Below are 27,139 nucleotides of genomic sequence, written 5' to 3'. Positions count from 1 at the left end.
CAGAGGCCCTGCCCAAGGCCGGGAGCGGCGCGCTGCAGGTGGAGCTCAGGCCCCGTCAGGCGTGATCACACCACAAGCGCTGATTGGCCAAGCCTAGCCAGTCCGAGTGTTGGAGGAGCTTCCCCAGAGCCCTAGCTCACTGCGGGCTGCTAGAAAAAGTTGGCGGCCATCGGCTGGAGATCCGTGGGTGCGGCCTGCAGTCGTGGTGAAGCCGGCAAGGGGGGCATCTACGTACAGGTAAGGGCCGCGACCTCCCCCCCTTGGAGGCTGCCTTGTGTCAGCGACTGGGCGGGAATGCGAAGGGCTGGGTGGGGCGGTCCAGGTCCCCGGCTTTTTGGTCTGGCCTAAGACTGAGTTAGGGTCGCTGGGCCCCAAACGGATAGTGTTGGAGTGGAGACTACTCATAGGGAAACAGACCCAGAGAAGGGAAGGGACATATCGAGCATTGTCGCATAGGTTCAGGCGGCTGGGACTTAGAAGCCGAATCCAATTGAGGCTTTCTTTGAAGATGTCCCTTTGAGAGCATTCCCTCCCCTCACCAGGTTCCAAGAGAGACTCACTGGAGTTCACCCCTGGCAAAAAGAAGCCCAGGAAGCTAGCTGGGGGCCTGGAAACGGACTTTGAAGAGAGTGAAGGAGATATGAGCGAGCATGAGAGGGAGAGGTCATCACAATACACTGTTTTTGACACCCAAACACTCAAAGGCAGATAGGGAGGAGCATTCCAGACCTAGACACCCTCGTAAATAAAGCCTCAGAGGAGTTTTGGAAGTGTGAGGCATGCTTGGAGAATTATAAGGGGGTGTCTGCGAGGATTTGGCAGAAACGGAGCTGCAGCAGTGGAACTGGAAGTCCAGCGTCAGCCTTCCTCAAGCAGCCCTGTGTTAAGAGATCTGTGTGACTCTCAGCCCATACCTGCTTCCCCTCGGGACATTGGAGTAGTTTTTACAGAGGCAGGGGTCAGAGCAGAAGTTTCTCAGGCTGAGAAAGGCCTGAGATTTATTAGCATTCCTTAAATGAAAGTGTTCACCGAACTTGTGCCCTTTGCCTTTTTCCCCTCTGAGCATGAGCCTGGTCCAAACCTTTGGGTCATACATTCTTTTTTTCCCTGTCCCCTCTGCATTAACCAGCCACCAAGTTCTATCAGTTTTACCCCTTAGGTGCCATTCCTTTTCTTCTTTTCTACCTCTGGTGCTCCACTCCCAATATGAACCTTCATCATCAACCTTCCGAATAGTCCAAGTCCAAGTTCTCACCTTGGTCTGCAAGGCAAGGCAATGACATGCTCTCTCTTCTCCCCAGACCCTCCAGCCCTGGGACACTGGCTTCCTTGCTGGGCTTCAAAAGCACAGGCACACTCCCGCCTTAGAACTTTTGCTGTAGCTGTTCTTTCTGCCTCCTTGGTCCACTTCTCCCCCCTCCCATCTTTGATTTATTATTACCTTCTTAATGAGCCATCCTAAGTACCCTGTTTAGCACTGCAGCCCCCAGCACATCCAAACCCCACACCAGGCTCTACTTTTTTCCCCCATAGTACTTCTACTTTCTAACCTGTGGTATATTTTACTTATCTTGGTTTTTATCGCTCATCCAGCAGAAGGTTAGTTCTATGAGGACAGAAATCTTTGTTTTGTTCACTGCTGGCACTCCAGTGCCTGCAAGAGTGAGGGACCCATATCAGGTCCTCAGTAAATCTTGCTTGAAAGACTGGTGAGTAATTCTTCTATTTGATGCTCCTTGCCTATTTAGTCCACCCTGTTCTACCAGGTTAATTTTGCCTGTGAACAGCTCTGGCCAGATCACCTCCATGCTTTTTAACTCTCAGTGGTTCCCTTGACTATAGAGTGAAGTCCAAACTCAGCCTGGCATCCGAGTGTCCTGCCCAGTTTTGCCTCTGCTAGTAGTCTTTCTTACTTTCTGTCCCTCCACACCTTCCCAGTCAGTCTGTAGGTGGCAGCCTGGCAGAGTAGAAGCAACAACTACAAGTTCTGCCTTGATTGGGTACCAGATGTGTGATTTTGGGCAGGTCACTTGACTTCTCTGAGCCTCAGTTTCTCATTTGTTGAATGTGACCAGTACTGTCTCCCTAATTGGATGCTTTTGGGGTCTTATTAGTATAATATATGTAAAAGGGTCTGACATTTAACAGGTCTTCAGGTAATATTAGTTGTTTTTTCTCTCTGAATTGCTCTTGTCATTCCACCTACCTGTCATACTCGGAACCACAGACTTGGCTAAAATCCTTTCTCCAAACTGCAGCCAGAGTGATCTTTTTTTATTTTTAAATAGCAGGTCATGGTTGATACCCTATACACATTTTGCCTAGTTGATTTATCTATTTGTTTGATGGCTTTTGGTGCCTCGCACATAGAACTGCTGTCTACTGGGTTTATTTTTTAACTGTTTTTTAAAGATTTTATTTATTTATCTTTAGAGGGGAAGGGAAGGAGAGAAGTATCGATGTATCGATGTATGGTTGCCTTTCATGCGTCCCCTGCTGGGGGAACTGGCCTGCAACCCAGGCATGTGCCCTGACTGGGAATCAAACCATGATCATGTGGTTCACAGGCCCGCGCTCAATCCACTGAGCTACGCCAGCCAAGGCTCAGAGTGATCTTTCTGATGTTAACATTCACCCTTGCTTACAGCATCCAGGGGCTCACTCCCCCATCTCCTCCTAGGGTAACTCTTTAACTTGATAAACAGCCTATGCATGCTCTCAACTTTGCTCCCAGTCTTGCTTCATACTCAACATGACACAACTTGTCATAGTTGCCAGAACATACTGGCTCTGTACTGTCACCTCGTCATTGTCACCCTGGGACTTGGAATGTCTTTTAGGACACCTGCCCTCTCCACTTAACTCACTCCTCTGGGGTCTTGAGAGCCCAGATTGCCTTCTAGGCCAGGCTCCCTGCTCTCGGTCTTTACCCTCAGCAGAGCTCAAAGGCACTCCTGCAATGCTCTCCCAGGTCTATCTCAACATGAAGTGGTGGGCTCCTTGTCTTGTGCAGGTTCTGCTTGGCAGCAGCCAGCATATGATGCCTTGCAAATAATGGAATGTAGGAATGAATGAGCTGACACACCTGGCTACTCCTACAAGCTGCAGTGCCCTTTTTACACCTGGGGCTTGTTTGGGCCCCACAGCAGCTCTGAGGTCAGCAGGCAGATAGCTGCCCTACAGGTGAAGTCTTCAGGCCAGCTGCAGCAGCACAGTTCAACCTAAACTCTATTCCAGGCCCTTTGCTGGCCCTCCAGGGTCTCACAGCCTCATTGGCCAAGACAGATGTGGGCGGGGGAATATAAACCAGTGTGCAAAGTGATATAGAATGGAAGCAGACACAAGTGCTAAGGAAGCAGCTAACCTTTCTGGGGGAGGAGGAAGGGGTTTCACAGAGTTGATGGTTGAGCTAGGCCTTGAAGGATGAGGAGCAACTCACCATGGAGCAGAGAGGGAACAACATACACTGAAGCTCGCAGGCATACTGATGGGTTTCTCAGTGGCCACCACAAATTCAAAGCCAGGGCCTTTGTATGTACTGAAAGTAAACAGATAAGCAGAGAGACGAGTGAAAGAAACATATAGACACCTCAGGTCTATGAAAGAACAAGGAGAGAACACTCATCTTTCTCCGTCTGGTTTGAAATGGACAGACTATCTATTTCTTTTCTCTCCAGGACTCAGTAGTGTGGAACTTTCCCCAGCAGGAAGGAAGAAACCAGGTTCATTCACTCCCCTCTTTATTGAATGCTGTCAGCAGCCCTCCTCTTCTTGCCCAGAAGTTGAGTGAGGCACTTGTATTTCACCAGGAGCAGATAGCTCTCTTTTCCTAGATTCTTTTCAGCCTAAGACTTTGTCCCAGTGTACATAACAGGGCATACATACCGGTTTTTCATGGATTCAAAGACATACCATTTTAAAGGAAAAAGATTTAAGGCTTCTGATTAGTGAACCTTAACAATTACAACCCCTAGAATGTTGGACTTTGGGGTCTTATTTTCCCATTCAGAGCTGTTCTTCTGAGTGAATGTGTGGTAAAATAGAACTGAAAATTTACTATTTTAACCATTTTCAAGTGTACAGTTCAGGGGCATTAAGTATTGGGTTGGCCAAACAGTCTGTTTAGTTTTTTCCATAAAATACATTTTTTTCATTTGCAATGATAACTTTATTGATTTGGATATTTTGAGTATGTTGGCTATCTCCCATGTGGTATAGTGTTGATTGTTCTCAATTAATGTCTCAATGTGATTGCTGTCAACTTCGACTGGTCTACCTGACCATGGAGCATCGTCCAGTGAGAAATCTCCAGCACAAAACTTCACAAACCACTTTTGACACGTTTGATCAGTCACAGCACCTTCTCCATACACTGCACCAATCTTCTTCTGTGTTTCAGTTGCATTTTTACCTTTCCTCAAATAATACAGCATAATATGCTGAACAATGTTCTATATTTTCTTCCATCTTCAATATTAAAATGGCTACACAAAATTCACCAATTTTGTTAAGTTTTTTAATGCAAGCTGATATGACAGCTGTCATGATATAATCTAACAAAATTGTTTTGAATGAAGTTAAAGACAAACAAGTGCTACTAGAGCCATCTTATGGGAAAAAAACAAATGAACTTTTTGTCCCACCCAGTAGGTTCGAATTATTGTGCAACCGCCAGCACCATCTATCTCCCTGAACTCTTTTCATCTTGTAGAACTGAAACTCTGTCAACTAAAGGGTCACTCCCAATTCCCTTCTCCTCCAGGCCTTGGCACCTAACATTCTACTTTCTGTGTCTATGAATTTGACTACTCTAGAGACCTTATAGAAGTAGAGTCATACAATATTTGTCCTTTTGTGTCTGGTTTGTTCACTTAACTTAATGGCCCCAAGGTTCTCATTGCACTTAACATAATGTCCTCAAGGTTCATGCATGTTGTAACATGCATTAGAATTCCTTTTTAAAAAAATCTTCACCCAAATATATGTTTATTGTTGATTTGAGAGAGAGAGGAAGGTGAGGAGAGAGAAAAAGATAGATAAATACATACATACATACATACATACATACATACATCGATGTAAGAGAGTGGAACATTGATCAGTTGCCTGTCATACTCACCCAGACCAGGATCAAACCTACAACTTAGGTGGGTGCCCTGACCAGGAATCCAACCTGCGGTCTTTTGGTGTACGGGATGATGTTCCAACTCACTGAGCTATACCAGCCAGGGCTCTGCTCTTTTGTTTTTTTTTTTTTAATTTTATTGATTATGCTATTACAGTTTTTCCATTTTTCTCCCATTCCCCTTTCCCCTAGTACCTCCCTCCCACCAGCATTTCCCCACCTTAGTTCATATCCACGGATCATACATAACAGTTCTTTGACTTCACCATTTTCCATACTGTTCCTTTTTTTTAACAGATTTTATGTTTTTGTTTTTTTTTATTTTTTAAATTTTATTGTTGTTCAAGTACAGTCATCTACATTTTACACCCACCACTCCCCCCCCACCCCAGCCATCCCCAACAGAAATATGAGTTGTGAGTATAGTACCAACAGAAATATGACAAACCTGTTTGCCCCCTTGAAACTCTTGCACCTTAGTTAAGTGTCTTTGTGTATGTGGTGGAAAGCGGGGGGGGGGGGTCTGTATAGGCATGTAAACACTCCGTGTATTCATGGGTCTGGTAGGTATGCAAATGCCTGCTTTGCACCAGGCGCCAGGCTTCATGCTGAGATACTGCAGTGAGGAATACAGAACTCCTGGCACATGCTGCTGCACCTTGGTGCAAGTGGCTAAAAACTTATTCTCCAGCTGATTACACATTGAGCCAAATGAGTCAAAGCTCACCAGTCATATGTTTAGGGTGAACAGATGACAGGGGCCCCTACCAACACAAGGAAGACTATGGGATAAAGAGAGAGATGGGATAGGCATAGAACTAGAGGTCAACTTACACGTTCTGAAAAGATCTATAAAAAGTGAAGTTTTGGCTCTTTGCCACTTCTACTGCGAGGACAAAGATCCTTCTTAGCAATCAGACTATTGACATCCCTGAGAATGTCGACATCACTCTGAAGGGGCGCACAGTTATTGTGAAGGGCCCCAGAGGCACCCTGTGGAGGGACTTCAACCATATCAACATAGAATTCAGTCTCCTTGGAAAGAAAAAGAAGAGGCTCCCAGTTGACAAATGGTGGGGAAATAGAAAGGAGCTGGCCACCGTTCACAAGATCTGCAATCACGTATAGAATGTGATCAAGGGTGTTATACTGAGCTTCTGTTACAAGATGAGGTCTGTGTATGCTCACTTCCCCATCAACGTTGTTATTTAGAAGAATGGTTCTCTTGTTGAAATCAGAAATTTCTTGGGTGAAACATATATGTGCAGGGTTTGGACGAGGTCAGGTATTGTTTGTTCAGTACCTCAGGCCCAAGAAGATGAGTTGATTCTGGAAGGAAATGACATTGAACTTGTATCAAATTCAGCTGCTTTGATTCAGCAAGCTGTAACAGTTAAAAACAAGGATATCAGAACATTTTTGGATGGTATCTATATTTCTGAAAAAGGAACAGTTCAGCAAGCTGATGAATAAGATCTAAAGTATCCAGCTATAGAAACAGCAAGGTGCTGAATGATTCCTCACACTTACTTGAGATATTCCTTACATTTATTTGTGTAATTTTAAAGATGTGATAAAAGCTGTGTATTGAAAAAAAAGGTGGCCCTGGCTGGCATAGCTCAGTGGATTGAGCACGGGCCTGTGAACCAGGGGATTGTGGTTCAATTCCCAATCAGGGCACATGCCTGGGTTGCAGGCCAGCTCCCAGCAGGGGGACGCATGAGAGGCAACCATACATTGATATTTCTCTCCCTCTCTCCCTCCCTTCCCCTCTAAAGACAAATAAATAAAAATCTTTTTTTAAAAAGTGAAGTTTTGAAATACATTTTCCTGATAACTTTCATATATTGTCCTCATAACTTTCAGAAATACAGGGTCTGGCAGAAGTTTCACCTGCTTGAGTGTGGTTGGTAGGGTAATAATATGGGTGTAATAATTTATAGTTTTACTTTGAATGTTTCACCTAAAATGTCACATGGTATGCTTGAGTGTGAGATTGTAATGTTACAGAATTACATGCTTATGATTTTGTAATAAAACAGGAGTTTTATTTGTGCCAGACCCTGTATATTTCCCCAAGCTGACCCCATTGTCATTGAGGATCCTAACATCTGTTTCAAGGCCATTTAGCCACCCACAAAATCAGTTCCTACAGGGACATTTGAGCATGACAGTGTATATGCATGTGAGTGTGTAATTCAATGAGAGCAATCATGCTATTTGAGACCCAGGTGCTGGCTGCCCTCCTGCTACCTCCTCACCAAAGAGTGTTCTATAAATCTAGCCTTCTGTGAGCAGTCTGACTGTTTTCCTTGTCATGCATTTTGCTGTCTCTAGGTTTTCAGGGATATGTGATAGTCTTCTGTGGAGTATCACTGTGGGACTTAGTCAGCTGGTGTGCTTCACTACTATCTCGCAAGATTTCTGATGGCCCCAGACTCTCTGAGTTCTTCCATGCATAGTCAGGATGGCTTTAATTTCACCCAAAAGGAAAGGTCCATCTCCTGTTACACTCTTCCCCCTCCCAGCACCCCAGGCCCTGGCCTCTCAGTGATGAGCACCTAGGCCATTTTATTGATGGGGAAACTGAGCTGCAGTAAAAAGGCATGCCTTGAGCAGATTTACAGTTTGTGATCAGGGCAGGGCTCCCTAGGTCAGTGCATTTTCCCACCGCACTATCACAGTATAATGATCAACGTAAGAGAAATAGAGAGTAACTAAAGTACGTGAGTGCCATGGGAAAAGCTACAATGCCAAAGACATTGTTTTTTTGATGTAACTGATGGATGAGGTTACTTAACTGGCTCCCATTCTGCCTCTAGTCCAAGTATACAGTGAGTTATGGGCCCAGTTATGACCTTCTCTAAGAGAGCAGCCTGCACCACAGGAATGGAGGCTGAGGGCTGTAGCCAACAGCTACACTAAAGTTCCGCTCTTTGTGAAAACTCAACAAGGGGTGGCATGCACACAAAATACTAACAGCTAAAACATGTTTATGTTTAACTATGTCTTTCAGAAAAGAAGGGTCGATCACAAACAGGACCATATTTGGAGCTGAAATGGAAGAAGCAGTTGGCAAGCCAATGAGAGACCAGGTCACAGGGTCACATTTGACAGAAGACAGTCCAAAAGTAAGTTCTGACACAAAAAAAGGTTAGCCAAAACCAGAGAGGGGGGAAAGTCAAGCACATACGTACCAGCAAGCTATTCATAGTTAACTGTGGGTTAAACATTATACTTCGTACATTTATTAAATCAGTTAATGTTGACTATTGTTTTCTGTATAAGATATATCTCTTTAAGATGTCAGTTACTGCTTTGTAACAGTGTCAGTGGTTTAGAACAGCACCCATTTCTTTGTTCATGATTCTGTGGTTTGGGCTGGGCCCCGCTAGGGGAATCTGTGGCTGGTCTCCCCTGGACTCACTCCCAAAGCTGCAGCCATGGGGAGCCCCTGAGTTGTATGTTCCAGGTAGCCTCACATGCCTGGTAGTAACTGCTAGCTATCAGCCGGGTGCCTCAGTTTGCCCTCATATGGCCTCGGCATGCTAGACTGGGCTTCTCAGTGAAATGGCAGAAGCCTTACACAGGGCCAACAGGGGCAGTAGCAAAGCCTCCTGGAGATTTTTCAGTTCACTTTTTGTAATGATAATACTTCAAAAATGTAGTCATGCCAAGGTAAAATGTGTTTATGTCAAATGTTAATAAAGGAGGATTCCCCAGAGGGAATGAGCCCATGGGCCACTGTGTCATCCTGGCTTGGGTATGGAACTCAGAGTAAAGCCTTCTTTGTGCCCCTGTAGTTGAACATTAATCTCACGTTCTAGTGTTCAGACAAACCAGCAGAGCCATTTGCCAGCTACAGTTTCTTGTATGTATAAATTAGGATTTTACTGATACTCAGCAACCAAAAAAAAAAGTCTAGATTCCAATGGTTGTATCAGATGTTGTTCTTTCTCATTGATTAACTTTATAGTAAGTAAAAGCTATACATTTAAACTACTGAAATCAAAAGAACACTTTCATCTTATCTATACATTCTGTGCAAGACATCTTTGGAAAAAAAATGAAAACAAATGTTTGGAAGAAACCCAATGGCCTAGACCCATTCTCTTATCTCAAGACCATACTGCTATTAAAATAGGTCATCCAACCCTGGCCGGTGTGGCTCAGTGGATTGAGTGCCGACCTTCGAACTAAAGGATCCCTGGTTCGATTCCCAGTCAGGGCACATGCCTGGTTTGCAGGCCAGGTCCCCAGTAGGGGGCACGCTAGAGGCAACCAGACATTGATGTTTCTCTCCCTCTTTCTCTTATACCATTCCCCTCTCTCTAAAAATAAATAAAATCTTTTAAAAAATAAGTCATCTAGATGGCTTTCTTTCCTATACTTAAAACTCTCTCCAGAGCACAAGTTTTATTTTTGAAAAAGAAATTAGAAATCCTTAAATCACTTTTGTGATCAAGAACAAGATGACATAACTTTAGCATAGGAATATCTTTTGAAATGGGAAAGAAATTTACACTAAAATAGTTCAGAGCAGAAATAGATGGATATAGATATATAGATGGATAGCTAGATAAAGTAAAAATTGGTCACTTTTAAAGAATTTTTTTCAATTACATTAGACATACAATATTCTATTGGTTTTGGGTATATAGCATGCTGATTGAACATTTACATGAATTGTGGGGTGGTCACCCTGATTAGTCTAGTGCCCATCTGACACCATGCAGAGTTTGCAATGTCATTGGCTATTCATGTATTCCCTATGCTGTACCCAGCATCATCTATAATAGCGAAGGTATGGAAGCAAACTAAGTGTCCATCAATAGATGAATGGATGAAGAAGATGTGGTACATGTATAAAATTGGTTACTTCTTGGTTTGTCTTATTATATTTAGTCTTTTTGTAAATTTAACAGATATATCCCTGGATTTGCTTATGTTTTTCAAGAGTGTTTGAGAATATAAATGATAGTGAATCAGAAAAAAAAAACTCTGTAAGATAATTGATTTTATAACTTCCCTCAGTTATACTCTTCCCTCAGTAACCCATTTGTATAACTTCCCTCAGTAACCCATTCTTGAGTTTCATTACCTGTTTCCAGTCTGGAGTTCTATTCTTACTTTCTAATACATATTCCTTACCCATTGTGTCCACTTTCCCTGCATTTTCTTTCATGGCCATAAAATTGGTTATTTCACATGAACTCTAACTGCGTAGCATTATAGTTGTGATTAAAGATATCGGCCCCTTTTTAGGCCCAGGCAGACTTTGTGGAAACCAAGAAAAGTAAGTGTGGGAAGCAGGGAGCTTTGGAGTTATTTGAAAAAAAGAAAAAAACCAAAACACATGAATTTGCCTAGACAACTAACTTGGGAGGAAAGGATGAGAAGGGTTTGCTAAAAACAGAACTGAATGGGATTTGTGTGTTTAATTTGCCTACATCCTGGGGATATCTGAGAAATTTCAGTCAATGTACAAATTACTAAGCATGAGGTGATTACATGCACATGGGAGTAATAAAAACTAAACAAGAATGGGTTGAAAAGATCATTTGGTGGGAGTGGCATGTGAGACCTGGACAAATGATGCTAAAGTTCCAGGGCCATCTCCAGATGCCCAGTGGACTCCAGTATGAAAATGTTATTTCAGGTGGGACACCAGGGTGGCAAGAGTAGATCTGTAAAAGAGGCCCTGGCTTATCTCAATTATCTCAAGTCTCCTGCTTATCCCAATTATATGGATATGTAAGGAATAAGTGTTGGAATGAGTGAGTGATTTTGTTTTTAATCTGAAACAGAATTTCTTTAAGACATTTAGTTTCTAACCCTCAAGTCTGATTTGCTATAGACAAGCTTAGGGAAAAAATGGGTATTTGTCTTCTTAAGGAAGTCCAGATACAGTTTTAGAAGGACCCAAGGGTGTAGGGATATTACAGGTCCTCATTTGGGGACACTTGTAGCCAGCTTAATCAGCATGCAATAGCCACAATTTTGCATTGGCTCCCTGGAGTGAGAATATTTAAGTGCTTGCACTTCCATTATTTATCAAAGTTGGAATTTAGGCAGGAAAGTGAATGTGTTGCAGAAGCCAAAATGTAAAGGCTAGAGATCTCCCAGATTCATCAACCTCCTCAGAGTTCAGAGAAGGCAAAGCAAAGCCCTGGCTAACAGCTCCCCCATCTCCCCCACTGCAGTCCTGCCAGCAGATTCCACTGCACTGCAATAGTCTTGGATATACTGAGGCGAGCAGGGGTTAGGCAGTGAGTCCAAGGCCACCCAACTCAGCCTCATAGAGTCAGGAAGAAAAAGGGCCCATCTTTCTCCTGAAAGTGTGGAGCCTGGGCTTTCTTCTTTCTGATGTTTTAAATGCATACTGTAGTTGAGTAGGGGTGTCTTTTGTTTTTGCTTTTGTTTTGCCTTATAAGTGACCAGTGATCAGCTATTAGAAGCAAGAAGACATCACTTTTTTTCAGATTGTCCAGTTTTGATCGTAGGTGGTTTAAATTCTTTCTGAGACACCTCCTTTTCCTTCCACTAAACACACAGCAGATATTGGATCATCTAATGTAGCCAAAGTCTTTCTCAGTCTCATTTGCATGCTCTCTCTCTCTCTGCCCCCTCTTCCCTCTCTTCCCCCTCTCCCTGCTCTGAAATGTAAAGGCTATCTTTCCCCTCCTTACTGATCCCAGGACAGGAGGTCACCACTGGTGATAGAATACCAGAATTGTGTAAAGCTTCCAACTTGGCTCAAAAAGGGTTTCTTTGTTTTTAAGATTTTTATTTATTTATTTTTAGAGAGAGTGGAAGGGAAGGAGAAAGAGAGGGAGAGAAAAACAATGTACGGTTGCCTCTCTTACGCCCCCTACTGGGGACCTGGGCCACAACCTAGACATGTGCCCTGACTGGGAATCGAACCAGCGACCCCTTGGTTTGTAGCCCGCACTCAATCCACTGAGCTACACCAACCAGAGTGGGTTTCAAACAAAGAAATGGACCTGTCATTCTAGTGGCTCATGACATATGAGTCTATGCTCTTTATAGGTTACAGTTCTCATCACACCAATACCCCCTGCCACCCCATTCTCTCTGCAGGCCAAGAAGTGCACTGTGATCGGAGGCTCTGGGTTCCTGGGGCAGCACATGGTGGAGCAGTTGCTGGCAAGAGGCTACACTGTCAATGTTTTCGACATGCGGCAGGGTTTCGACAATCCCCAGGTGCAGTTCTTTCTGGGTGACCTCTGCAGCCGACAGGTAATGGGCCATACAGCCTTACTGATTTCCCATAGGCCCCCAAATGGAAACTAATGGACTTTCCCTGCTTGAAGGCCAACCAAATTGTTGTTTCAAAAATTTTTTTATTTTAAAAAATATAAAAGTAGTGCAAAAGCAGCCTGGTCAATATATAAATGAATGGTCATGGCTGCATGCCAATTAAACTTTATTTACAAATAAAGTTATCCATGGACTATAATGTTCCAGCTGCTACTCCAAAGTATATACTCAAAAGTACAATTGCTGGGTTTATTTTAATTTTTATTGTAATATAATTCACATTCCATAAATTTTACATTTTAATTTTTTAGGACTTTTTAATTTATTTTTAGAAAGAGGGGACGGGAGGGAAAAGGGAAGGGGGAGAGAAACATTTATCAGCTCAACCAGAGACTGAACCTTCAACCCAGGCCTGAGACCTGACTGGTAATCGAACCAGAGACTTTTCACTTTGCAGGACAGTGCCCAACCAACTGAACCACACCAGTCAGGGCTAAATTTCACATTTTTAAAAAGATTTTATTTATTTATCTTTAGAAGGGAAGGGAAGGAGAGAGGGAGAGAAATATCAATGTAGGGTTGCCTCTCATGCATCTTCTGCTGGGAACTGGCCTGCAACCCAGGCATGTACCCTGACTGGGAATCGAACTGTGAACCTTTGGTTCGCAGGCCCACGCTCAATCCACTGAGCTATGCCATCCAGGGCTAAATTTTACATTTTTAAAGTGCTCAATTCGGTGGTTGTTGGTATATTTAAAAAGTTGTGCAGCCATTACCACTACCTATTTCCAAAACATTTCCTCCATCACTCCATAAGAAAACCCTGGGTGGTTAGCAGTTGCTTCCCATGTCCTCTCCTACTCTCCCATCCACTCGTCTCTGTGGATGTGCCTGTTCTGGGCATTGCCTACAAGTGTAATCATACAGTGTTTGCCCCTTTTATGCCTAGCTTCTTCCACTCGACATAATGTTTTCAAACTTTACCCATGTCATAAAAGTGTTAATATTTTGAATTTTATTAGATGTTGCCAAATTGCTCAACAAAGCTGCTGTGTCATTTTTTCATCCCCACCAGCAGTGTGGTAGTAGTATCCCCATTGCTCCACATTCTTGCCAGCACTTGGTGTAGTTAGACCTTTTTGGCATTGCTGTTCAGCAGTGGTTAGAGTCACATGTCCTCCCTGTTTGGGAGCAATAATTAGATCATCACTGACTGCTGAAATCAATTAATAGAAGGTTGCTGGGGAGGATGTTCATACAGTTTCAAGTGATTGCCCCACAGATTTCTTTTTAATTACAGAAAAGGAAAGGTATCTTTTTGATGGCCAGAGTCTGCCAGCCATCACCTTAACCAGTGATGGAAGTCAACATGTGAAAAGTATTAAACCTGAGTCTAATCATGAGGAAACAAACTAATCCAAATTGAGGGACACTCCAAAATAACTGACTTGAAAAGCGGCATTGCTCCAAAAGACAAAAAGAAAAAAAAGATAGGGAGATTCTTTAGATTCAATGAGATGGGAGAGGTATGAGGACTAAATACGATGTGTGATCAACCCATGAATGGATCCTAGATCGAAATATAAAAATGGCTCTAAAGCACATTATCGGGACCCTTGGGGAAATTTCGATAGACTAATTATTGGGTAAGAGCTCCCCATGTATTCATTTCCAGGTATGATGGTTGTTTTGTGGTTTTTTAGGAGGGTGGCTTTTTTCTTAGGAGATGCTGGGTGAAGAGCTTAGAGGCAAAGTGGCACAATGTCTGCAAATTATTCTCTGATGGTTTCAGAAAAAATCATATGTCTATGTGTATCTAAATAGAGGGAATCATGACAAAATATTGATAAGTGATGCTAGATACTTAATTTATGGTTATTTTTCTTTTGGTGATGTTAGTATCTACTGATGGTCCTTCCCAGATCTTATTACTTAACTGAGGCTTTGCCAAGTGGTGACATGCTGTCATTATTCTCTCTTTGTTTCTTACCTCAAATCTTTGTACCTTATGCAGATTAAATGCTTGACTCTTCCTCTTTATTTACTAATTTGCAGAATGTATTGTTACTCCTACTGGTGATCAAATTGTTCCCTCTTTGGCTAGTGGGAGTCTCTATAAGTTGGCTCTTAAGTCCTTTTAGCAGGACCCCAGGAGTCTTGGCTAGCGTTCTTGCTTTCTGGTATGACAAGGTGTTCCTGGCTTATCTCATCCATTTCCTGTCCCAGATCTGCAGTCGACTATTGCTCTGGGGAACTCTGGTTCCTCTTAGCAGTGAATTAAACATACCTGTTTTCAGTCCCTTTCAGGTAGCTAGCCGTTTTATGTCTAGTTTCACAGAAGAGAATACTCCTGTATATTAGCCATTTACACTGTTTCATGATGTGGGGCTTTTTCATATGATTCATAACTTGTGTCTATGAGCTCATCTTCCCCAGGAATTTTACCCCCAGGTGTCCTGAATTGTGCCTCACTCTGTAGGGCATAATGGCACAGATGTCACCTCTTTCTGGATCCCACAGGCTTCTGATGCCCCAAACCAGTTTTTTTATTAGAGACAAGTTAATGGGGAGGGGGCAGTTAAAGGGACAACATTGTTTCTTTCCCATGTACTCCTATAGTTTGAATCTTTTATAATGAGAATGTATTTCTTTGTTAATTGTAGAATTATAAAAAGGAAAGACACCTATGTGCGACAGATCGGGGAGTGGGAATGTGAGGAGGCTGTTTACTTGTGTAAAGCAGGAGTGATTGGTGTTGTCTTTGTTTGCTTTTCCAGGACCTGTACCCAGCTGTGAAAGGTGTAAGCACAGTTTTCCACTGTGCATCACCCCCACCATCCAGTAACAACAAGGAAGTCTTTTATAGAGTGAATTACATTGGCACCAAGAATGTCATTGAAACTTGCAAAGAGGCTGGGGTTCAGGTAAGGGGAAGATTGAAGTGAGTGCTGTCACACATTTCTAAATGTGCAGGGGAAAGGGTTCTTGCTCTCCTCCTGGGCCTAGCAAGGCTTGCTTCTGAAAGTATTGGGAAGATCCTAGAAATTAAGCCCTGGAACAGCTGGGCCAATTTGAGCTGTAATATTCTAACTGCATTGGAATAGACCCTCTGAGGACCATAAGGCTTATTAGTCATTGGTTAAAGAGCTACAAATGTAGATATTGCTTGTATTTTTATTGTGACAATATATATCATAGAAAAGGTACCATTTTAACCATTTTTAAGCATACAGTTCAGCAGCATTAAGTGCATTCACATTGTTGTGCAGCCATCCTCACCATCTGTCTCTTGAACTTTATCTTCCCAAACTGAAGTCCGCCTCCATTAAACAACAGCTCCCTATTCTCCCTCCCCCAGCCCCTGGTACCCACCTTTCCACTTTCTGTCTCTGAACTTGATCACTCTTAGGACCTCATACAAATGGAATCATACACTATTTGTCCTTTTGTGTCACTTAGCACGTGTCAGAATTTCCTTTTTTAAGGCCGAATAACATTCCATTGTAAACAAGACTACATTTCATTTCCTCATTCACCCATCAGTGAATTGGAAATGGCTCAGGTCGTTTCTACCTTTTGACTATTGTGAATCATGTTGCTGTGAATATGGTTATTATAAATATCTGTTCCTGTCTCTGCTATTGATTCTTTTGGGTAAATACCAAGAAGTGGAATTCCTGGATCATAAAGTAATTCTGTCTTTAAACTTTTAAGGAACTACTGTACTATTTGCCAGACTTGGCTAATATTTTCAAAGAAAAACTATTTACTTTTATACAGGATAAACTGGTTAAAATGCAGACGCAAAGGGGATATGAATTTTTACCATGTCATAGCTTGTTGCAGTGTTGTAAATCCTGTTTCTCAGAATCCCCTTTATGGGGTATCAGCTGCTGGAAAAAGCAGCCCCTGGTCACCCAAGCACTCCACCCTCACAAGTGTCATATGCCCTAGATGCTATGTAAATGAGAAAAAAGACTGAAGTGAGCCAGGGGGTTCTCTCCCAACAGTCCTGATGCAATCTGCCAGCTCCTGGCACCAGCAAGAACAGGAGCTCTTCTGAACTCTGCACCCTGGAAAGGATCAGTCGTAATAATAGTGACCCTTTACACTTGGCAAATAACAGGAAACTTTGCCCTGCAGTTGTCATCTGACTTGCTCCTCTCAAGGTAGCCAGGGGCTACTAATATCACTTAACAGGTGAGGAAGCAGATTTTGAGTACTAAGCTCTGTCTCTGCTATCAAGCTAAAGAAGTGGGATTTGAACCAGACCCTCCATTGCCAAAGCCCAGACTCCTTACTCTGCTGTGCTTGAATAACAGCACGAAGCACACTGCTGCTGGTTTTAAGTGGAATATCCCAGGCATCCAAAAAAAGATTCTTGAATAATATAGCAACCATGCACTTGTCACAGCATTTGGGAAACACTATCACTGGTTGAGTTGAGGCCCTGTGTGTACCCTTAATCAATGCCGTAGCTGTTCTTCCTGTAGCTATGGGGAGCTACTGCTGTGGGTTGGGGTTTATTACTTATTTGCTCCATATGCAGCCAATATAAGGTATTGATTGCATGTTATAAAACTTTATAAAATGGTATGTTGAATAGATCATCCTATAACTTGCTTTTCCCCCCCTTAATGTTATATTCTTGAAATGTATCCATCTTGATAATGTAGCTCCAGTATATTCACTAAAGTGGCAGAAATAGCTAAGTGGGTAACAGTGCAGGAAAGGATTTTTTGTGTTTATTTAGGGAACATTTTCTAACACTGATATCCAAAGATTGTTTAATGTGGTATTTTCCCCTGAAAGTTTTTAAGTGTTACTTCCATTTAAATTTTTAATCTACCAGGAATTTATGTTTGTATCGAATCTGAGGTAGGGACCACATGCTTTGTTGTTCAGCACCATTTCTTGTGTGATCCATCCTTTCCCCACACTCAGCACCCCATCCAGCACACCTCGCATATTGGTGCTCTGCGTGAGTCTGTGCCTGGCTCTCTCTCCCTCTTCATTGGTGTCTGTCTGTACCCAGGCCACTGTGCTCTGCCTTAATTCAGTGAGCCTAAGGATGAATCTCAGTGTCTGGTAGGACAAGTCGCCCCCAACCACATTCTTCAGAATTTGCTTGGCTGTCCTTAGCCCTTTGCTCATCCATATACTTTTTAGGGTCAGCTTGTTTAGTTGATAAAGCCTGCTGGAATTATTATTGTAATTGCTTCAAACTTAAAGGTCATTTGGGAGAGAATTGACATCTTTTCAATATTGAGTCTTCCTTATCCATAAATACATAAGATCTCTGTTTATCTCTTTAATTCCTTTCAACAGAGTTTTCTACTTCATAATGGTTTTGTACATTTTTTGTCAAATTTATTGCTCTGTACCTCATTTATAGGTTATTAAAATGTCTTTCTTTTTTTAAAACGAATACATTTTATTTTATCTTTTTTATTTTTTATTTTTTTGTGATATTTTTAAAGATTTTATTTATTTATCTTTAGAGGGGAAGGGAAGGAGAGAAGGAGAGACGCATCAACGTATGGTTGCCTCTTGTCAATCCCCTGCCAGGAACTGGCCTGCAACCCAGGCATGTGCCCTGACTGGGAATTGAACCACGATCGTGTGGTTTGGAGGCCCACGCTCAATCCACTGAGCTACTCCAGCCAGGGCATAAATGTCTTTCATATCACATTTTCAATTGCTAGTGCATAGGAACACAGTTAACTTTTGTATATTGGCTTTGTACTCAGCAACTTTACTGAACTCTAACTTCAGTATTTTCTGTATATTCATAGTGTTGTCTATGTACACATATCCCATATCTGTGAATGGTGATAGTTTTATTTCTTCTTTTTAGGTCATTATACATCATTCTTTGTCTTATCCTACCATGCTGGCTAGAACTTCAGGGAAATGTTGGATAAAAGTAGTTAAGATATAATTCAAGCTAATGATGTTCAGTGTTGGATGAGGTACCTTTAACCAGAGGGCTGGCAGCTGGGGACCCTCGTAAGAGAGCATCTTCCTTTTGAGTAATATTTCTCAAATAGGCATGGGCATTTGCCTGCATGTGCTGACATGCCAAGGTTGGTATCAGAATCACCAGAGGTCTTCTTCAGACAGACATCTCTCTCAAAGTTTGTTGGCTGTTCTTCCCCCACACAGAGTCACTCCCATAGTGAGATACCTTGAGTAATGGAAATTTGTCATATCCCTCGGTTGTGATAGGAGAGAAAAAGAAGTAAAATCTGTTGTTTTGTAATGGAATTCCATAATGTGTGTAGAATCCAAATAGCTGCAAAAGATAGTCATCTTTGGATTATTTTAAGAAGGCCTGAAAAGCAAAGGCATTACAGTAAATAATTTGTATAGTGCCTTGCATGTGAAGGTCATGAACAAGTGCCATTTGATTCTCTTTCATAAATGACCTTTGTAGTGCTTAAATAGTGATCATTCCTGACTTTTTTTTTAAATCTCCCTTTCTCCTCTGCCAGAAACTCATTTTAACCAGCAGTGCTAGTGTCATCTTTGAGGGCGTTGACATCAAGAATGGAACTGAGGACCTCCCTTATGCCATGAGACCCATTGACTACTACACGGAGACAAAGATCTTACAGGAGAGAGTACGTACCTGAGAACTGGTTGAGTGAGTGACAAGTGAGTTCCATGAACATCTGACGGGCCTAGGTTCTTAAGAAAAATATTTGTGAACATAATGAAGTTAGTATTCTGAGGCCTAAGTACATAATGCAGGAAGTAAAATTTGTGGGTGACATTCAGTTTTAAAAAATCATAAAAAGCCCTGGCTGTTTGGCTTATTTGTTTGGAGTGTCACCCCTTGCACCAAAAAGCTGTGGGTTTGATTCCCAGTCAGGGCACATAGCTAGGTTGTGGGTTTGGTCCCTAGTTGGGGCACATATCCGAGGCAACCAATTGATGTTTCTTTCTCCCTCCCCCCTCCCCTCCCCCTCCCCTCCCCCTCCCTCTCCAAAAAATAAATCAGCCCTGGCTGGTGTGGCTCAGTGGATTGAGTGTCACACTGCAAACCAAAGAGTCACCAGTTCAATTCCTAGTCAGGGCACCTGCTTGGGTTGCTGGCCAAGTCCCCAGTAGGGGGGGTGCACAAGAGGCAACCACACATTGTTGTTTCTCTTTCTCTTCCTCCCTTCCTTTCTCTCTAAAAATAAATAATATATAATCTTTTTTAAAAACACCCAAATCTGTAGAAAATTTAAAAAACTATCAATAAAAATTGATTTAAAAATAGCTCAATGTGGCCAGATCTGCTGAGTCTTTTGCAGAAACTGCCTCATTTAAACTTTACAATGACCCCCTGAGGTGTGTGCTACTATTGTCATCAGATTACAGACGAGGACAGTTGATTCCCGAGATTCAAAGCCTTTCTGAGGCCGTGCAGCTACTAGGTGGCTGAACAAAGGCAGTTTAGCTCCAGAGCCTGTACTCGAACTCATGCTGTGCAGGGTTACTGAGTTGCTATAGAACTCAGAAGTCTGACACATGGACAGAACCAAGGGGGAGTGAGGTGGGGATTGCTGTGGTGGGGGGAGTGTAGGGGGAAAATGCAGGCAACTGTACTTTTGAACAACAGTAAAATTTTTTAAAAAGAAAGAAATAAAAAATCAGGCAATTTTTGATGATTCAAAGTATGCAGGCAGAACTTGGGCTTAACACACAAGGAGTGTGTTTTCATTCGAAATACCTTCCTAGTGGCATTCTTGTTTCCCTCCTTTTAAAAAATAAACAGTGGAAGGATCTTGCTTTATTTGAAGGAAAATTATTTTTCTGCTTGACAATCTGGCTTCTCCTGGGAGCACCTGGTTTTAGCAGCCAGCTGAGTTGAGTAACAGGCACTAACCCTTCAGACTTCTGGATTCTGGGAAGCCTGACAGCAGCTAGCTCCAGGATTAATGTCCAGAGAGGACACTACCCTGAGGACAGCCTCAGCTGAAAGGGTACCTTACTGCGTGAATGTTCATAGTCCACAGACAGCTTGCCTTAGCTGAGTAGCTGTGAGTTTACCTCTCCCAGATATTTGTAGCACATCACAGCTACTGAGGGTTCTTTCACAGCTGGTACATATGGAAGCAGAGTGTAATGCCAAATCAGCATGGGTCCCCTCACACTCCCTGAGAGTCTGCTGCCTGTTTGCTATTATTCCAGCTCAGAAAATTGCAGAGGAGCTCATCTTCAGAGAGACATGAGGTCCTCCCCAGTCCTTTTAGGGATGGAGGCCTAGTCTTTTGCAAGCTGGAGTCCTGTCTTTGCCATCCTGCTCCTTGGAGCACACCTGCCTGGACTTGACCCAAAGATCACTGAAGCCTCTGCTCGGCCCTGTGTACTCTCATGCACGGTGCCTGGAATTCCCACCCATTGTGTTAAGGAGCTGCGATTGGCATCTATGGCTCAGACCATCAGCGAGTCACTTGCATTGACTTTCGGTGCCCAACTGGAAAAAAGCAAAGCTGATAGAAGCCTCCAGCAGGAACCTCCTGGAGCCTGCTGTCAGCTGCAGTTGGCACACAGTAATTCACTGTTGGCTTTCAGACCTCCCAACATAAAAAGATGGAATGTGGTATTGATCTAGGACCCCTTCACCTCTCTTGTTTTTAGTAACAGAGATGAGCCTTGGTAGAAGGCATTGGAAGGCTTATTTAACCATTTCCCCCAGTGCCATGGGACCAGAAGTGCGGTGAGAAGAGGAGAGATAGCTGTGGGAATCTGTTGTGAGACCACTTCTCTACTGTTGGGTAGCTATAGTGCTTATAAACTCAGTCAGCAAGTAATGTAAACTCTCTAGGACCCAAATAGGTACAAAACTTTTTCCACCATAGGGTAGAAGTCCTAGGTGAGGTGATAACTGTCCTTTTTAATTTTTTTAAATTTAATTTATTTTTTATTTTTTTATTAAAAAAACTTTTTTAGATAACTGTTCTTATTAAGGATGCACTTACTGAAATGGTTGGCTTGGGCCATCCCATTTAATCAGCACGCAGCCCTGTCAGGGCAGGCACTGTCATGGTCCCCAGTGTTACCAGTAACGTAACAAACCATTCAGGAAGTTTTGTTACTCTGAGACAAACCTGTTTCTCTGTACTTTAAGCCCTTAAGTTCTAATATGTCCATTAAGCTACACAGAACACAACTTTTCTCTTTTCCTGATGGTAGATGACAAGAATAGTGGCTGTCTCTCCTCGAGCACTTCATAGGTACTAGGCACTGCTCTTAGGACTTCACCAGTATTGGCTGCCTTGTTTCTTCCAGGCCCTTCACCTTCTCAGTCCCTTCTTCCTGGCCCACTTGGGTTCATCAGAGTCCCTTCCTGGGAGGCGGTACTCAGAACTGACCAGAACAGCTCATGACTGGTAGAAATTTGCAGCAGCACATAGAGCTTAAGGCAAGAGCCCCCTTGTTGGTAACAGCCTCGTGGGAGGCTCATAGCTAACTGGCTCACTACAATCCCCAGATCTTTTGCACAAACTGCTGTCAAAGCTCATCTTCCTCTGGCTGCATTTCTACATTTTAGTCTTGAACCCAAACCCAAGCCTTTGGTCTTACTGATTTTGACCCAGCTGTGTCTCCTCCATTTTCTAGTGTGGGTGGTGGGGCTGGATGGGGTAAAGAAGTAACCAGAATTATACCATGACCGATGCAGATATTCAGCCCAGGGCAGTGGGTAGCGTCTGTGTTCCCTGTGGGAGGTACTGCTTAGGACATGGAGCGGCATGTCCACCATAAACAATCTCCTCATGCTCTCCTACAGGAAGTCCTGGGTGCCAATGATCCTGAGAGGAATTTCTTAACCACAGCCATCCGCCCCCATGGCATTTTTGGCCCAAGGGACCCCCAGCTGGTCCCCATCCTTATCGAGGCAGCCAGAAAAGGCAAGATGAAGTTCATGATTGGGTAAGTTGGCCCATGCTTGCTCTTCAAGACCCCCTGAACCTGCTATAACAAGGATTAGTCACATTCAGCTCTCTTCTTACATGGCCTTCTCTGCTGACCTCTTTATTTCTTTCCCAGGGCTGCTATAGCAGATGCCCCATATTGGGTGGGGAGGGGAGCTTAAAACAGCAAATAAATTCTCTCCCAGTTCTGGAAGCCAGAAGTCTGAAATCCTACTGTGAGAGGGTTGGTTCCTTCAGAAGATTCTGAGGGGAATCTCTTCCAGTCCGCTCCCCCAACTTTTGATGGTAGCCGGCAGTCCTTGGAATTTCTTGGCTTATTGATGCATCACTCCAATCTCTGCCTCCATGTTCACATGACCTTCTTTTGTCTGTGCATCTCTGTTTACACGTATCTTGTTTTGTAAGGACAGCAGCCACTGGATTTAGGGCCCATTCTACTCCGGCATGACCTCACTTACTTAGCCTTGATTACATCTGCAATGACCCTATTTCCAAATAAGGGCACATCCACAAATTCCAAGGGGAGATGAACTTGGGCAGGGCACTATTCAACCTTTCAGGCAAGCTGGGAAAATATTTGTGTTCTGGTTTGGAAATGGAGGGAACAGGCTCAGAGCGGGAAGATTGACCCATGGTCAAGGGGCAGGCACTCAACTCTCCTTGCATCTATGAAGCTAGATGGAGGCGTTAACATTCCCCTTTGAGGAGAGTACAGGTGAAGGGGCCTGTGCAGGTGCTTACACTGTGGCTGTCTTCCCAATACATTTACTCTTCCTTCCTTCCTTTGTTCCATTTTCTCCCTTTTCCCCTTAGTCTATCTACCTGGCCTGCCTGCCTTTCACTTGGCCTCCCTTCTGCCCTGTCCCATTGCTTTGAAGGACATCGTAGAAACATGTGAGGCCAGAGCAAGGCATCAGCCCAGAGTGTCCTGGAAGGAGTTAAGAGCTGCTGCCCAAATTGGACCTCAGAGCAAACTACACCAGTGTTGGCTGTGCCAGATGGTGCAGGAAGGGCACCAGTCTTTCAGATTCATTAATTGGTCCTTAAATATCCCACTACCCCTTAGGGCCCCAGGAGACCTGGACCCCTGTACATCTTTAACTGTTATAGATATCCAAGAGTGCCAGGGACTGGCATTGCCAAGGCAGGTAGCAGCTGTTGTGCAGATAGCAGTCTTTTAAACACTGAGACTTGGGAGCAACCCTGGGTCCACATGCAGAGTCTCCACGTGCAGAGTCTCCACGTGCAGCTGAGTGCTCCCAGCCCAGTGGAACCATATCTGTATGCCCACAGAAATGGGGAGAACTTGGTGGACTTCACCTTTGTGGAGAACGTGGTCCATGGACACATTCTGGCTGCAGAACACCTCTCCAAAGACACAGCCTTGGGTGGGAAGGTAAGGCACCTACTTCTCCCAGCTTGGCAGTGGCTGACCCACCACATCCTCCCCCTGCACATTTGCCCATCTGAAGATTTCTTCGCTGTGTAGTTGGATGCACTGGCACATTTCCCTCCATGATTCTGCATCCTTGTAGACCTCCTTTAGGATCCTGTTCGGTCAAGGTTGAGCCCTTGTGGTTAGGAGCATGGTGTCATAGCAGTACCACATCGCACAGGGCAGCCAAAATCCAGAGGAACAAGCTGGGATTGAACAGGGATCCAGGACCTGGTTTCCCATAAACGTAACCTGGCTGCCCCATGAACGTGGCAACTCTGGACAGGGTCCTGTGAACATTGGACAGAGTGTTTGCTGTTTACCCTTTCTCCCACTCATTCCAGATGTCTCCATTTTTCCCTCTTCACCCCTCCATTCTCATGCCTCTCACCCCTTCTGAGGAGCAGGTGTAGCTGACTCTCCTGGCATTTGATACCCAGTATGCAGGGTGGCCATGTGGGGGAGGTGAACACTCACCCAGAAATAGGAGAGCACATGTAGGCCCCTTGCCCTTTCCTCTCATTTTGAGGGTCCCCCTTCCTTTTTTTACACTCCCGCCTTTGGCATCTGCTCTATCTGGGCCTCATTTTTCTCTCCTGGATCTCTGCCATTTTCCCACTCATATAACTCCTAGGGTGGGTGGCTTTAGACCAAATACAGCACATCTGAGAAATGTCATGCCTTGTTCATTGCATCTGAGGATGAGATGAGTTTTACCTTGATTAACACAATTACTAAATTAAATTAACAGCCATGTCTTCCCAAGTGCAATCTAAGCTTCACTTAAAACCCTGGCACATAGACAAAATTTGCATCACCTTCCCTCTCTACACCTTAAGCTTCCCTAGCTGCAAGTTGGAAGGTTGTCTGTGCCAGCAGCTGACACTTGCGTATTGAGGAGCACGGAAATGCTGCAATCTGCATGGGTTTGATGTCTGCCTCACTTTGGAGTTGCCCTGTAAAGGAGCTGGGGCATGTGGATGGGCAGGGAGTGGCCACTGGTTTCCCAAAAACACTGGTCCTGGGATGAGCCAGCAGCTGTGCCTGAGCTCCAAGTTCTAAATGCGGCCTGCTCATCCCTCCAGCAAGGGAACAGTCTCTAACTTCTTGTTCTCTCTTCAGGCATTCCACATCACCAATGATGAACCCATCCCTTTCTGGACATTCCTGTCCCGCATCCTGACAGGCCTCAATTATGAGGCCCCGAAGTACCACATTCCCTACTGGGTAGCCTACTGTCTGGCTATCCTGCTGTCCCTCCTGGTGATGGTGGCCAGTCCTGTCATCCAGCTTCAGCCCACTTTCACACCAATGCGGGTCGCGCTGGCTGGCACATTCCACTACTACAGCTGTGAGAAAGCCAAAAAGGTCCTGGGCTACCAGCCATTGGTCACCATGGACGACGCTGTAGAAAGAACTGTGCAGAGCTTCCACCACCTGCGAAAGGTTAAGTGAGGCCCCCAAGACTGGGTCCTCTGGTCACATTCCCTCACCATTAGCTCTCCCCTGTAGATCAATAAACTAACCTCCTTCAAGTAAGTTTATTCTGAGCATGGGTCCCTTTTGCCAGTTGGGTGGGAGCACACTCGTCCTTTCCATGACCACAACTGGGGCAAAGACAGCAGACAATGATCCTACATTTCTTTGTAGGATCAGATTTAGTCTTCTTGTAGCAGGCAGCTTTGTATTCTATTGTTTTGTGTTCCCTTCGATCACCCCTGTCTCCTGGGTTCCTTATCATTCCACTGTCCTTGCACATAATCGAGGAAGCTGTAAGGAAGAAACAGCCCCTTTCTAATGGAAGATGGAGAAGTTGACTTATGCAAACCAATACAAGAGGAGAAGCTGCAGACTATTCAAGGAGCCACATACTACAAATATCCTAGAAGAAAAACAAGTTAGAACCACATGGTGAGACATCATGTGTACATTTTAAATAGACACAGTTTGGAGAAAACACTTCTGAAAGCTTAAAACTTGCTGTCATGGGCAAATTTCTTGTTATCAACAGAGTCCCATTGTCCTGAGTGGCATGGTGGTGGTCTGCCCCTGTGGCATGCTGTTTCAGCTGATAAGCTACTCTCATGATGTAGCACATCTGGCTGCTTGACAGAAAGGTTGGACAGAGGAGAGCTGCCTTTATCTGCTTGGTGTTTGGGCAGAAACTCCATTAGCTGGTGCAGAAAGGTCAACTTCCCTCATAGAACCCTTCATACTCAGAACCCTTCTGGCCAGTTTCCAGACTAGTGCATATAATGGTTTACAATTCTCTATTTTCTGGTAATGCTCTGCTTATAGAACCTGGTTTCTTCTTAGACTAACTGACATGTAATCTTAAAGATTTCTGTTTTCTTCTGTGCCTTTCTTCAAAATTGGGAAGGGTAGAATAAAGACATTGTATACGCCATTTGGTTTGTGTAATATGAGCATGACCCTCTGCTGTGGGGAGACTGCGAAACTGATGGGCTGGGGAGATATAAAGAGAAATAAGACAAGGTCTTTGCCATGAAGGCACTAAGAACAGTGGAGTTAAGATATGTTCACAACCCCCTATAATACTGGGCAGGAAATGATACATATACTTGAGATGGTGTAAATTCATAAGAAGGAGACATGGCTTCTAAGACCTTCGTGAAGGAAGTGACAGCACTGAGTTGGACCTTGAAGGCCCCTAGGTGGCATTTCATACTAAAAGGTCAGGTTCACAGTCAATGGTTTGTAGTAGTTTCATCAGTAGTATGTTGTCTTTCTCAGATTCAGTGAAGTACAGAACTGACCAGCTGGCTTGGGGTGGGAGGCGTGGAGCAGTGGGAGGTTTGTCAGGCTGAAGAGGTGGAGCACCTAGAAAAGAGTCACAGCTCGCTGCCTGATTTCCCTGGGGGAATAAGAGGGAGGGAGGGAGGAGGCCTGGGTACAAAACAGGAAGACTCCTGAGCTGCCTGGAGGAAGGTCTCTGTTTGGAAGACGGGCGGACAGACCTTGCTGAGGAGCATCAAGGGCCAAATTGCCATCAGCTTTGTCCTCCAAGCTTCCAAATGCTAGCACCCGCCTTGACCAAAGATGTCCCTCATCAAACTCAACAGTACATGTTTCCACATGTTTATTGGGCAATGCGTGGGCTTCGATGGTGAATAGCTCCCAGCTGATATTCTACTGGGGCCATGGAAATCAATACATAATTGGAAACAAAAGTTCCAAAAAGGAAACGTGTGGGAGTGACACTGGGTTGAAAGTGAGCCTAGCACGGTTGAAAATGGGGTGGGGCAGAACAGCCATTGAAGGCTTCCCAGGGAAGAAACATCTGTGCAAATCAGAAAGGTGAGACTGAGATCAGTAGGTGGCTGGGGGAGTTCTCCAGACAGAATCTGAGCC

General features: G+C 43.9%; 1 protein-coding gene and 1 pseudogene across 2 annotated transcripts; both read left to right on the top strand.

The window, feature by feature from the left end:
• The first annotated feature begins 77 nt into the window (after positions 1-77).
• On the top strand, positions 78-25,311 carry NSDHL (NAD(P) dependent 3-beta-hydroxysteroid dehydrogenase NSDHL). 2 transcript variants are annotated; one of them, XM_037059257.1, is made up of 9 exons: positions 78-237; positions 3,678-3,815; positions 8,142-8,256; positions 12,227-12,385; positions 15,184-15,330; positions 18,901-19,029; positions 22,188-22,330; positions 23,626-23,728; positions 24,890-25,311. In XM_037059257.1, the coding sequence occupies exons 3-9, from the start codon at positions 8,185-8,187 to the stop codon at positions 25,220-25,222; spliced, it is 1,086 nt and encodes a 361-aa protein (XP_036915152.1). In that variant the 5' UTR covers positions 78-237; positions 3,678-3,815; positions 8,142-8,184; the 3' UTR covers positions 25,223-25,311. The 2 variants fall into 2 exon arrangements, with proteins under 2 accessions (XP_036915152.1, XP_036915151.1); XM_037059256.1 differs by lacking the exon at positions 3,678-3,815 and having other exon boundaries at positions 79-237.
• Positions 5,695-6,717, top strand: LOC118996049 (60S ribosomal protein L9-like; annotated as a pseudogene).
• Positions 25,312-27,139: the final 1,828 nt, after the last annotated feature.

This window comes from Sturnira hondurensis, unplaced genomic scaffold (genome assembly GCF_014824575.4).
Source record: "Sturnira hondurensis isolate 20B ecotype Veracruz unplaced genomic scaffold, ASM1482457v3 Scaffold0010600, whole genome shotgun sequence".
Taxonomy (NCBI): Eukaryota; Metazoa; Chordata; class Mammalia; order Chiroptera; family Phyllostomidae; genus Sturnira; species Sturnira hondurensis.
Note: the sequence above shows the minus strand (reverse complement) of the source record. Positions and strands in the feature narration are given on the sequence as shown.

Excerpts from the sequence above, each read along its gene's own strand:
- NSDHL (XM_037059257.1), top strand. The coding sequence starts at position 8,185 with ATGGAAGAAGCAGTTGGCAAGCCAATGAGAGACCAGGTCACAGGGTCA. Across the intron at positions 19,030-22,187 it reads CAAAGATCTTACAGGAGAGA|GAAGTCCTGGGTGCCAATGA; the intron begins GTACGTACCTGA and ends GCTCTCCTACAG. Across the intron at positions 22,331-23,625 it reads AAGATGAAGTTCATGATTGG|AAATGGGGAGAACTTGGTGG; the intron begins GTAAGTTGGCCC and ends GTATGCCCACAG.